This window comes from Terrapene carolina, unplaced genomic scaffold (genome assembly GCF_002925995.2).
Source record: "Terrapene carolina triunguis isolate 2854851 unplaced genomic scaffold, T_m_triunguis-2.0 Scaffold706, whole genome shotgun sequence".
Lineage (NCBI taxonomy): Eukaryota > Metazoa > Chordata > Testudines > Emydidae > Terrapene > Terrapene triunguis.
The window spans coordinates 5706513-5719627 of NW_020665057.1; the positions used below are offsets into that span (position 1 = coordinate 5706513).

At 41.9% G+C, this 13115-nt stretch overlaps 1 protein-coding gene across 2 annotated transcripts in view; it reads left to right on the forward strand.

Annotated features, from left to right (window-relative positions):
* The window catches only part of GAR1 (GAR1 ribonucleoprotein), a 10025-nt gene extending 564 nt beyond the window's left edge, over positions 1-9461 (forward strand). For both annotated transcript variants that reach the window (XM_026659883.2, XM_026659882.2), the window contains exons 2-7: positions 2062-2297; positions 2381-2535; positions 6159-6218; positions 6898-7021; positions 7932-8006; positions 8360-9461. In XM_026659883.2, the coding sequence (XP_026515668.1) occupies positions 2072-2297; positions 2381-2535; positions 6159-6218; positions 6898-7021; positions 7932-8006; positions 8360-8373 (654 nt within the window). In that variant the 5' untranslated portion in view covers positions 2062-2071 and the 3' untranslated portion in view covers positions 8374-9461. The remainder of the gene's footprint in view (positions 1-2061; positions 2298-2380; positions 2536-6158; positions 6219-6897; positions 7022-7931; positions 8007-8359) is intronic.
* The last annotated feature ends 3654 nt before the right edge of the window (positions 9462-13115 follow it).

Below are 13115 nucleotides of genomic sequence, written 5' to 3' on the forward strand. Positions count from 1 at the left end.
GGGCTGGGTCCCATAGCACTTCAGAGCACCCCCTTCCCCCATCTCTGGGTTGGGTCCCATAGCACCTCAGCGGCCCCCCCCCCCGCCCTGCCCCCCCCCCTCCGTCTCCGCCCCCCCCCCCCCCCCCCCGGCTTGGCCCATGCCCCATGTCTGAGGGTGCTGCCTGCCATTAACCCTCCCCGAGACCATTCACCTTCCCCTGGTGCTGCTGTGGGGGGCCCGTCACCAGGCTTATGCTTATGAGGTGGGCTGCCACGTGCGAACTGCTCGCTTTCTCTCTCTACCTGCTGCGGGGTGTGGCTGCAGATCCCTGCTCCCCCACTGCTGGCCCGGTGTTGGGGAGAGCCAGGGAGAGAACCCAGCAGTCTTGGGGCCAGGCCCCGTGTGTGGCCAGGTGCTGCTGTGCCTTGTGCCTAAGCTGGCGGTGTAGGCCGGGTCCCGTATGCATCTCACAAAGAGATGTGTTGATCAGTAAACATAGAACTCGCGCTAGGCATAGGCAGACTAAGCAATTGCTTAAGGCCCCGAGCACCTCAAGGGGCCTTAAGCAATTTTTATTTTTATTATAATATCTTGTCTGTTTTAGTATTGGAGGGGGCAAAAATATTCCTGCTGAGGACCTCCAATGGGTTCTGAGTAAAACCCATCATCTATGTTACTAATAATGCCTTAGCCCAGTGGGTCTCAGGTTGACGTGAGTAGCCTGCAGTGTGGAATATGCTGAAGTCACGTCGGGTTGTGTCTGTGCCAGGGAAAGATGTCTCCGCTCCTCTCAGCTAACTTGTGCTATAATCCTAGTACAGACGAGGCAGTTTGTAGTTTTCCCCTGAGTTAGCATGTCAAGCTAAACCCTAGGCTCCCGCTATCTCTGAGCCTTCTAAGGGTATGTCTATACTGCAGTTAAAAACCTGTCAGTGGCCCTTGTGGGGCTGTTTAAGTATGGTGTGGACATTCAGGCTTGAACTGGAGTCTGGGCTCTAGGACCCTGCGAGGTGGGAGGGTCTCAGAGCTCCAAACACCTCCACTGCAATTAAACAGTCCCTTAGCTCGATCCCCATGAGCCCAAGTCAGCTGGCACGGGCCGGCTGTGGGTGTCTAATAGCAGTGTAGACTTACCCTAAGGGTACAGCTACACTAAAGTAAAACCCCTGCAGCAATGGGCTTCAGAGCCTGGGCTCCAGCCTGAGCTCAAATGTCTACACTACAGTTTTATAGTCCCACAAGCCCGAATCAGCTGACTCGGGCCAGCCGCAGGTGTTTTATTGTACATGTACCCTAAAGGTAAGTCTTCACTGCAATAAAAGACCTGTGGCAGCAAGTTTCAGAGCCTAGGTCAGCTGACCTGGGCTCATTGTGTGGGGCTAAAAATAGCAGCATAGATGCTTGGGCTGAAGCCCAGTTCTGAGACCTCACAGCCCAAATGTCCACACTGCTAGTTTTAGTCCTGCAGCCCAAGCCTGAGGCAGTGGACCCGGGCTCTGAAACTTGCTGCTGCATGTCTTTTATTGCAGTGTAGACGTATCCTAATTCGTCCTGCCTACTCAAATGAAAACTACAAACTGTCTCATCTCCACTAGGATTTTACCTAGATTGACAAGGTGGATGAAATATTTGGTCTCTGTGTACTGTTACTTAGCCTGCAACAACACTGGGAGTAAATAAGATTCATTTTGGGGACGTTCGGGATAAAAAATGCAAATGTATGCTAAATCGTGCTTTTTTTGTGGCAATCATTAATTTGTGTCATAGCTGAAATCTGTTGCATTGTCCAGTCATAGAAAAAGAAGAGGGAAAAGTTTGTCATACAGCACTGTGTGTTTAAAAAGTTCCAGTCTAAAATCCTTCCCTTCTGCTTCTATGAATGAATTTTGTGGTAGCTTTAATTTTAGATGGAATCTTGAGTTGATCAATGAACTTATATTTCAGTTAAGAGCCAAATCAATACGTGTTAAATCGGCAAACAAAGTTGTATGGTACTCTGGGGTCTTAACTAACTTGGAAATTTAGTAAGTCATGAAGTGCCCTTGACCTTTTCTTTTTAATTGACTTTTTCCCATTTAGCAGGTAGAAAATGTCTTTTCGAGGCAGAGGAGGCGGCAGAGGAGGTGGCGGAGGAGGCAGAGGTGGCTTCAATCGTGGTGGCGGAGGTGGCTTCAATCGTGGTGGAGGAGGTGGCTTTAATCGAGGTGGAGGAGGTGGCTTCAATCGAGGTGGACGAGGTGGCTTTGGGCGTGGAGGGGGTGGACGCGGAGGCTTCAACAGAGGATATGACCAAGGACCTCCTGAAAGTGTAGTTAGTAAGTTATCTCGGGAGATTGTACTCATTTTCATTTGGAATTAATGTTCCAGTTTTCAGTACATCTTTTTTTCCTTACTACAGTATTGGGAGAGTTCATGCATCCTTGTGAAGATGACATTGTTTGTAAATGCACGACGGAAGAAAACAGAGTGCCTTATTTCAATGCACCAGTTTACTTGGATAATAAAGAGCAGATTGGCAAAGTGGATGAAATATTTGGACAGCTAAGAGACTTTGTATCCTTCAAAAGTTGATTGTTCTGGATATTTGTGGTACAGCCAGTAACTGAAGAGAGTTGCTCTGCCATTTCAAAATAGCATAGGGCATGTGTACACGAGAATGTTTATTAGTCAAACTGATATGCCAATATAGCGTGGACACTTATTTTGGTACAGTGGTGGCTTTTTTTTGGTTTACCTTAAACTCCTTCCAAAGTGACGTAAGCTAAACTTTAAAAAAAAAAAAAAAAAAAAAAAAAAAAAAAGAAAGGAACTCTTATATTGGGGTAAGTGTTTCTACAAGAGGAGTTTTACCACCATAATTATATTGTTTTAAATTCACGCCTTAAGTTGTATTGATATAACTTTCTGTTAAAGAAGCCCTTAGCCTCTTTGTTTTAGACATTGGAAGACTGAATTCTTTTTTCTTGACTTGTGCCTAATATAAGCACTATAAATAGATAGTTAGTTATTTTGTCCTGGGGGAATTGTGCGCCACTGCGTGTGCGCAGAATTCATGTCCCCCGCAGATTGCTTTGCTTTCCCGCAGAAAAATGACTTCCTGAGCAGTCATGCACCACTCCCTAGCAGCGCAGATACAATGTTTCGGGCACCCAGAGCAGCTGGCAGAGAGGTAAATCACCGCGGGGCTGGGGACACCCCAGCCAGCGGCGCCTATCCTGAGCTGGGATCAGCTGCTAGTCCTGGCTGGGCTGGAGGCAGGAGAGGACAGGACTTCCTCTTCCCCTGCAAGGAGTGGCTGGGGCTGTGTCAGACCCACCCCCAGAAACCTCCGCCAGCCTCAAGAAGCTCAGCATCCTCCCCTGCTTCCTGCCCACATCACTCCTTAGCTATGGGGGAGGGGTCACTATATGGGGAGCTGCTCCCCCATCCACCCAACCCCTGTGCATCTGGACTTCCCATACACAGACACCCTGCCAAGCCTTACCCGGTACAGCCGGAATCCCCCTAGCCCTCCATACCTGAACCTCACCCCACTGAACCTCAACCCCTGCATCTGGAGCCCCTCTCCACCCAGACCCGCATTCCTGCACCCAGATCACCCCCCACTGGCATCCCTGCACTCAAACCCTTACCCTGATTCCCCACCCCCTGCACCAACCTGAGCCCCCACATCCAGACCCCCACACCACTGACCACCAACTAGCTGCATCCAGACCCCCCACTCCACCAAGCCCCTCTGCCCCCGCTAAGACCCCCACACCCAGACCCCTCCACTGAGTCCCAGCAACCTTTACCTGGAAGCCCCTGCAGAGTCCCATTGCCCCTGCACCTGGAACGTCCCCAATGAGCCTCTGTGCATCCAGATCCCCCCACACTTAGACCCCCCACTTAGCTGCCTGCACCCAGATTGTCCCACACAGAATCCTCTCACCCCACACCTGGATCCCCCCCTCTGCCCCCCACACACCGAGCCCCTCCACACTTGGATCCTGCCTAGTTGAGCCTACCTGTCCCACAGGTGGTGCACCCGGTGCAGAGGGGCAGGGCCCCAGGATGTTTCTGGGGCAGGCCCAGGCTTTGTGCTGAGTCAGGGTCGGGTGCAGCCTCACCGCTGAGTCTGTGTTGGGGTGTATGTGTGTGTGGGGGGAGGCTGCAGGGTGATCTTCCACCTTCGTGCAGCCAGTGGCCTGTGCTCCCCACTGCCATGGAGCTTCTGCATGTATTTATTGACAATTCAAACATGCAGAATTTTAAAATATGGTGCGCAGAATTTTTAATTTTTTGGATGGAGCATGCCCTCAGGAGTAGATATTGGTTTTGGAGGGTCCTTACATCACTATTAGTGTTTTTCCTTTTGCTATGAACCACAAGGATGGCATTTTCCATTTATAAAACTTTGCTACTGTTGATAAGTCTGGATCATCTCAACTTTCTGTGAAAACTTGTGTATGGATCTACTGAAGGGCACGCTGCAGGAGGAGCAGAGATGGTGGATCCACGTGGGCAGCAGATAATCTATAATATCTTAAAACAGACTAACTTTATGACTGTAGGGATAGCACAAGACAGGCAGGCATTGGGGTTTTTGCAAATATATTTTGTTTGTATAGTTCACATCAGTAAGTGGAGTCCCCTGTGCTGGGTATTGGTAATAGGATTGAATCATCCTAATTATCAGTGCTTAAAAAAACTCAACCAATTCCATTTCCATCTCACCCCACCAAAAACTGCCCCCGGCACTCAGTACTGGAATATCTAAACTTGAAACACTGGTGGTGTTGAAGATTAAGTTTGGGTTTTGGAAGTCAGGATATTTTTCCACCATGTGTGACCTTAGACAAGTTAGTTGACTTTCATTTCTCATTTTCCCCATATCTTTTTTTTATAAAGGTGGTATTTACTTACTTTATAGGCTGCGTGTAAAGGCTCATTGGATGTTTAATCTGCTTTAAAGATTATTAACAATACATTAATTTGTTCATTAATGCAAAGTGTATTAAACAAATAGTAACCTACGTATAGGTGAAAATACTGTGTTCAATAAGCTACGCAAGCATACATTTTAGACATTAATGTGGTATTCCAAATGGTGGTGACTCTGGATTGTGTGTGGGTTATGACTTTGTTTTGCTGCTTTTTTCACTTTTTACTGTTGATGATATTCGTAATGAGTTTAAAGGGGGGTTGGAAGACAAGCAGAAACCTACAAAGCAAGTTTAATAGATTTGTGTCCTTTTTAGTTTTACTGCTATATTTTCTCCCTCCTTTTTTCTCACTTACCATAGATGGTTAAAGTTAGGCTACTAACTCCATATTTAGGTACCTAACTGAGTGTCCTGTTTTTTCAAACATGCAGACCTCCTAGCAGTTCTCAGTGACTTTATTGGGAACTGGAGTGTTCAGTATATTTGAAAATCAGGTTACTTAAATTTATAAGCAGGGCCAACGAGGGGGGGGAAGCTGGTACAAATTACCGGGGCCCGGCTTCCCCGGCTTTTCCCCCCTCTGGTCGGCCCTGTTTAGCTGGTCCGTTCTTACTGGGGGGGCCGAAATTTTTTTTTCACCGGGGCCCGAACCCGCTCTTGGTGGCCCTGTTTATAAGTCCCTATTTAGTGCCTAATTTTTGGCACTCTGTTTTGAGAATATTGGCCTTAATGTATTAACTCACTGACTTACTATTTGCATCAGGATTGTACTTGAATTTCAGGAACAGCTTTCTCCTAGTAGAATATACATTCCCAAGTAAAAAATGAACCACCTAGAATCTGCAGCTCATTACTTTTTCATTGTCTCAGTCTTTGATTGTCAAGATGCCAGAGATATTGAAGTCTAGTCTCTTCCCCTGCCAAATGTGTGGTTATGCAACAACATTTTACTATTACCATTTACCATTTTGCCTTCCCCCTATTGGTGTGTTTCTGAGTTTCTTCCTTCTGTATTAAGATTTAACCATGTCCACAAAATGCTGTCAAATGCACAAAGTAAACTGAAAAGAATAGAAATATGTCTCTAATCTTTCACTTATAGTAATCATGAGTGTAACAGTAAAGAAAAAAAATCACCGGCTGTGATTTAAATTGATAACCTCATTTTTAGAATACCAACATCTGTCCATTTATACAGAGAATTATAAATACAGTTAAGTTACCTTTTATGTTCCTTAAACAAACTAACAGTATTTTTCAGTTAAACTGTCAGAGAACATGAAGGCCTCTTCCTTTAAAAAATTACAAAAGGTGGGTATCTTAATTGCATAAAATTATTCTGATATATTCAATGAGAGAAGAAAATATAACCTTATGAAGAATTTCCAAATAAACCTTTATATAATCTGAATTTCCTATCACCACATAATCTAAAAATACATTCATAATTGAAGTGAAAAACACTAGAGTGCATGTTTAATTGGGACCTTATGCAGTAAACAACTATTTTTGTGTTGTGCATTGGTTTAATATATATTTAATCTCATAAGGAACTTACTCTCTTTTTTACATGACACTCTAACCAAAAATCTTTAATCTGTTTATTTCTCTAGTTAGTAGTTCTCTGTTAACACTGATAGGAAACGTAAATGAACACAAAATTCTCATAAGCCATTTAACTATCTGCTCTCACATACACTTTTTTTAGCTACCTCTTTTTAAAAAAAATTGGTGCCTTTGCAAAATCTATTCTTTTAACCACAAATCTTAATCTTGTTACAGAAATAATTTTATGATCTTGTCACAAACTACATTTTTAAAAGTTTTGGGTGTTTGATGTCACTCTTTGCAAAGAAGACTTTAAAAATGCTGATGACATAAAGAAAAAATAAGCCCAAATTCTGCATGTATAGAAGAGAGGGAGGAAGGTGGCAAATATTGCACTCATGTTATGCTGTTCCTGAAACCTAACAGTGCTTTTCTCCTGCAGTTTTATATTGACCCAGCAAAGCTATTGCCGTTGCAAAGGTTTTTGCCTAGGCCTCCGGGTGAGAAAGGTGCTCCAAGAGGAGGTGGTAGAGGAGGACGTGGAAGAGGAGGAGGTAGAGGTGGAGGTAAGTGTCTATTTAAAAAAAAAAAAAAATGACAATTTTTTTTTTTATTAAGACATACAGCCTAGCAAGCACTCACGTGAATTGTATTTCATTAGTATATTTTTAAAGAAATCCATGTCTTTGAGACCACAGTAAAAGCTCGTGAAGTATGACTTAATGGAGAAACAAAGGCACGAGATTACGAAAAAGAAAACTTGGTGAATACCAGCCATAGTTTTCCAGTGGTAAAATCTATTAGATGATGGAATATACTCCCAAAGTTAATGGCAAAAGTCCAATTTCACAACACATTTAAAATCTAGGTTGGACAAAATACTTAAAAATAGTGTATGGTAAACTGCTTTGGGGTGTGGGCTTGGATGACCTACTAGATCTCTTCCATCTCTTATTACATTTAACTTCATTGTAGTAGCTGCTCCACAAATAAGGTCAAAGGTAGATCTCTGCTTAAAAGACTGATTTTTCTCTGACATGCATCTGTACACACAAACACCTAACTTCCCAAAAAGAAAAATTTGCCCTGCAACTTTATTTTGCATCTCCTCCAAGGGTAGATAATTTCTGAGAAGTTTCATATGAAACATCAGTTTCAAAGTTATGGTGTCTTGAAAACTTTACCTGTTTACTTAAGAACTAGCATATTTTGGCTCTCTATATGTCCAAAATGGCTTGGTATAGAAATTCCAAATACGTTTTGTTTTTTGATATGCCTTCTGGTATTTTGGGACAGCAGTTGCGGTGGCTCATGGAGAAGGGGACTGTGGTCAACACTAAACCTTGCTTGTCTTAACAGTAATTTTTGTTTAATTTTCTCATACAGAGGATGTTTGCACAGTAACTTGTTACATTCTTAGTGCAGAACAGACTTGCGAATTAACTTCTGAAAACTTATTTCCTTGCCTTTTTGCAGGTGGCTTCAGAGGAGGAAGAGGTGGTGGAGGCTTCAGAGGAGGAAGAGGTGGAGGTGGTGGCCGTGGTTTCAGGGGTAAGAGTACTGTTTAAATTCAGCGTGTTTTTAAAAGAGAATTTCAGGACATGTAAAACAGTTATTGAATACTTGATTCACTTTAATTTTTCTGCCATCAGTCTTGTAAAGAAGCACAAATTTCTACTAGTTTTATGCAAAAAGTTACCTGTATGGTAGTTTCTGCACTTCACAACAGATTCTCTAGTCCAAATTCAGTTTTCTGTATTTCTGTGTAAGACCAAAACTAACTTGAGCAAAAATGGGGCATATAGCTGGCTTCTCAGTGTAATAATTTGTGCAGTATTTGTGCACTTCAGACGTTTGCTTCAAGGTATGAATTGTTCAATGTACACTTTTCTCTTTCAAAACAGGTAGAGGACGTTAAAAAGTGGAGATATTGGCATCTAACTGCTGAAGTTTCTAGTGGACCTGAAAAGTAAAAAAATTGTTTTTAAAGCAATCAAAGTAACAAAATGTATTGCCAACATTAATTGTTACAACTAATGGATACTTATCAACACATGAAGAGGATGTGGTCACCCATGAAGAATTGGAGGCAGCTCTTTATTCTTCACTTGAAATATACTTGAACGTTTTTTAATTATCGAAGCAGACTTTACATTTTATGTTTTTAGATTCTTCATTTCCGACAGTCTATTTTAGTTAATGCTTGACTTCATGTTGAAGTTGAAAGTAAATGATCCACTGAAGAAGTAAAAAAAAAAAAAAGCTGCAGATTCTCTAAGGGCACAGATATGAATCTGTGTTACACCCGACTGATGTCTTGTTCTCCCTGTCTTTTTATTGATGCATTTGTTGTGCTCTGTATGTTGCACATACCGTGCTTAATTTTTTCTCTTGTTTACTATTTTGGAATATTTTCAATGACTAACAAAGTCTAAAAACCAAATATTTCAACATTTGTCTTTTAAAAAATAGAAAATTTGTATAAAATGCACCATGCCAGAAAAGGAGGATAGTAAAGAGTGCTTAATACACTTTCCTGAATAAATCTTCCATAAAATTAAAAATGGGCCTGTAACTTTTGGGAAAGTCCAGGTTGTTAATACCATGTACTTCTATAGGCCACCTCAGTCTTCGTTCCAAATTACATGGAATAGTGAAATGGTGTGGAGTGTTAGTCCCTTACAGGTGTGCTGTAAGACAAGCATTGCAGAAAGGATTCCACAAACTGCTGGCATGTGTTTGTCTTAAGGATCCTGGTTTTGGTAGGCTTGTCCAATGAGGTGCATTGTGGTATGGGTGGAATGCTAATAACTACTGTGGCTCTTCAGAATTTGGGTGGGGGGACAATCTGTACTCTGCAGGCAAACATCAGCAGGGGAAGCTGCTGGTAATATCATTTATACCATGTATTGGGACATTTTATTAGAGGTGTACAAAATAAACTGGGAATATATGTTTTGGTAATATTCTCAATATGGAAGAAAATAAACTTTGGAGTGGAACTTACCTTTATATTCTCATTAATATTAAACTCATTTTATTGTGATATATCACTTTTAACATGTTCACCCTTGCTAAAATATTTATTTTTCAATCCTCGCCATACTTGGTGAATTATTATTTGTATTACCATAGCCCTTAGAAGCTTTAGGCATGGACCTGGAGTTCATTGTACTATGCACCGTACAATCACAGAACAAAAAAACAGTTCCTGCCCCAAGAAGCTTACAATCTAAGTATAATATATGGGTACAGACAGATGGGAGAGTATAAATTAAAATTCTGGTAGTTGTGTTTTATGGGAGGAAACTGTGTCTACTTGTTCAAGCACAGGCGCTCTTGGATTCAGGAGATAGAAATTTTCTTCGTGGTTTTGCTACAGATTTGCTATTTAACCTTAAACTAGTCACTTAAACCGAGATTTTAAATGTATTTAGATGTTGCTCTGTTAAGAGTAAATTGAGTCTGCATGTCTAGTTTAGTTCTTTTCTTATCTATTGTCATTAACAGTCATGATGTAGATACAGGTGGAAATATGCCACTAATAACTTGAATAGCAACAAAAGCTTTCCATTGATCTTGACCAAACTGGATCCAATGAAGTGAAAGCTTCCGTCCCCTGTAGTCACAAAGCATCCCCTTACCTTGTGTTGCATTATTTATACAGTCCAACAAACAAAATTGGTATTTTATGGACAAGAAGGATGTGCTATGGCAAAGGATGTTACAATTTTAAATTATATTTAACATACCAAAGACTGACAAAGTGAGAGGATGAAAACAAACATGGAACGATTACTGTTACATATGCATCATCTTTGGTCCCCTGTCATTTTTTAACAAAGGGGACATTTGCAAAGGTACAAAGGGTGGTCAGGCACTCAACTCCTATTGATGCTCAAGAGAGGTCAGGTGCTTAACTGCCCTTTTTGCCTTTGAAAACCTACCCTTATAATTTGAAAGTAGTGTCACAAGTGAGGGCTGGAGTGGAGGACAGTGATGGAAGTGTAACTATTTTGAGAAGGATTTGAAGACTAGTGCTCAGACTTGGGAGGATGTTCTAGGTATGGAATGCAAGAGAGTGCATAGTTGCTTGTAGAAAAGTCAAATTTGCATAGCATAGACATAGCACACAGAAAGGAAGGGAGGCAACTACATATGAGATGTGAGGCAGAGCTGTGTATAGCCTTGAAAGGCAGGAAGGAGTGTTGAATTTGATACTGTGGGGAAAATAAAATCCATTATAAACTTGAGGGTGGGGTGGTGCTGGTGATAGAGCAGTGGTGAGGAAGGTGATCTTGGAGTTGAAGGGTGAATACAAGAGTCAAGGTGCCAGAGAGGAGAGTTTGATGTTTGTGTTACAGTTGTGTTAAGTCCAGCTCAGATCTTCAGCTATCTAAAAGCTACAAATCGTCTAGGATGGAAACAAGCAGTCTAGATATTGTATCTTTTTAAGCTGAATGAAGAGTCTGAGAATAACTCAGAGCAAAACTCACCAGCATGAAACAACTCATTTTCTAGTGGTTCCACATACTAGTGAAACTACACAGAATAATTCACAGACAAACTGTAAAACTTTTTATAGGTAAAAGTTGTTACAAGCCAATTGTGAGTAGCAAAAAGCAGCCATTAAAAGGGCAGGAAATTTAGAGTAAGCTTACAAGAAACCCAAACATTTGAAAATATGCAAATTCACAGTTAAGGTACCCACACTACCTTAATATTGATTCTGGACAATTTCAGTGTCCCATCTTTTCTGTGACCCTTGTAGCTGCTTTGTAAGATGCTGGTTTTGGATTGTCGATTTTTTCTAAGAACTTTTGAGAGTGCTCCAGCCTATGGCTTAAACAGCCAATGAACTTGTAGAGTTCACAAGTGGGATAAAAATAGTGTACCTGAGCAATGGCTTTTCCTGATTCTTGTCTCCATTGTTGGTTACATCTAATTACACTGGATCAGCATCAGAAGGCTCAATCCGCTGCCTACCAGGGTACTGAGCACCCTCAGCAACCTTGCATGACTGGGCCCTCACAGAGTGGGGAATGATTGCCTTCAGTGAGCTATTTGTGTTCAGGAATTTTTTAAATAACATTTTCTGTGGAGTGTCTTTGACATTTAGTAAGGCTAGATGTGGCATAATCACTATAATTAAGAATAAATCATTCTAGTTCTTGTCACAGATAACACTATTATTGACGGATAACAGTAGTCTGAATTTCTGATTTTTTCATGCTAGTGCTAAGGGGCAAAGTGCTAAGTATATAAGGTAGTTTGGTAAGTTAATTGTGCATTTCCATATGCACATCCAAATATCTGGGTTTATTGTATGCTTTAATTCTGAATTTCTTGCTTTGGTTTTTTTAATTTTGTTTTGTTAAATACTATGTTCTTATATGAATTTTGATCCCTAAATTAATGATAGGTATTAGCCTTAATTTAATTTTGACATTTTTTGGCTGAGAATTTCCTTACTTTAAACAAATCCTAATTTGGGAATATAAGGTATCTAAAACAATATGATACTTCTGTGATATTTAGCTGGCTGCACAAATCAGAAAACTGCAATTTTTCTGATGACTAGGTATAAAAAAGTGCATGTTTTCATTCGCCATTATCTGAATTTGATATTCAGTTTAGACTGGAAATAGTTGTGGCCCATTTTTCGTAGGTGCTAACCTCAGTTGACTTACATGGAATTTACAGGAGCTATAGAACTTCTGAAAATTGTGCCAAAAAATGTAAGTAAAGAACAGATTTCAACCAGATATCAGTATTCATGGAGGAGAAACATTTTATGGTTTGGTCTTGTAAAATATAGACAGCAAGGTGCTGAGAAAGTGGTTTCATTGCCAAGACATCATCTCTTCTCTCCTTACAGACACTTCCACCCTGCCCCCATTCCAAAGACTGACTCAAGTCCTCGTGTGACAAAAAAGTACCCCATTGATACAAGTACTAGCTGCAATGCGAGAACCTATACAAGTGAATGCAGATCTTTGGGCATAATAGAAGAGATGGGGCTAGCTCACAGACTTATCCATGATCTTCTATAGCAGTGTTTCCCAAACTTGGGACGCCGCTTGTGTAGAGAGAGCCCCTGGCGGCCGGGCCAGTTTGTTTACCTGCCGCGTCCGCAGGTTCGGCCGATCGCGGTTCCCACTAGCTGCGGTTTGCTGCTCCAGGCCAATGGGAGCTGCTGGAAGCGGCGGCCAGTACGTCCCTCGGCCCATGCTGCTTCCAGCAGCCCCCATTGGCCTGAAGCAGCAAACCGCGGCCAGTGGGAGCCGCGATTGGCCAAACCTGTGGACGCGGCAGGTAAACAAACCGGCCCAGCCCGCCAGGGGCTTTCCCTACACAAGCGGCGTAAGCTCTCTGGGGAGGGAGTGTCAGTCACTGTTTGTACAGCATCTAGCACAATGGGTCCCCAAATTGGTCTCTCGGTGCTACTATAACGTAAATATCAAATAATAATGTTAAAACATTTATAATGGTCAAGAGTTTCAAACGTAATTAGTGATTTTGGGTGCTGTCATGTACTCTGTACACATTAGGTTGTAGGGCTGCTACTAGCAGGTTAGGCTTCTGTACCAGGTTTGGAGTGGCTACAGAACTTCCATCCTGGAGAGAGATACAAGAGATGTGTTCTCCTTAAGATACTTT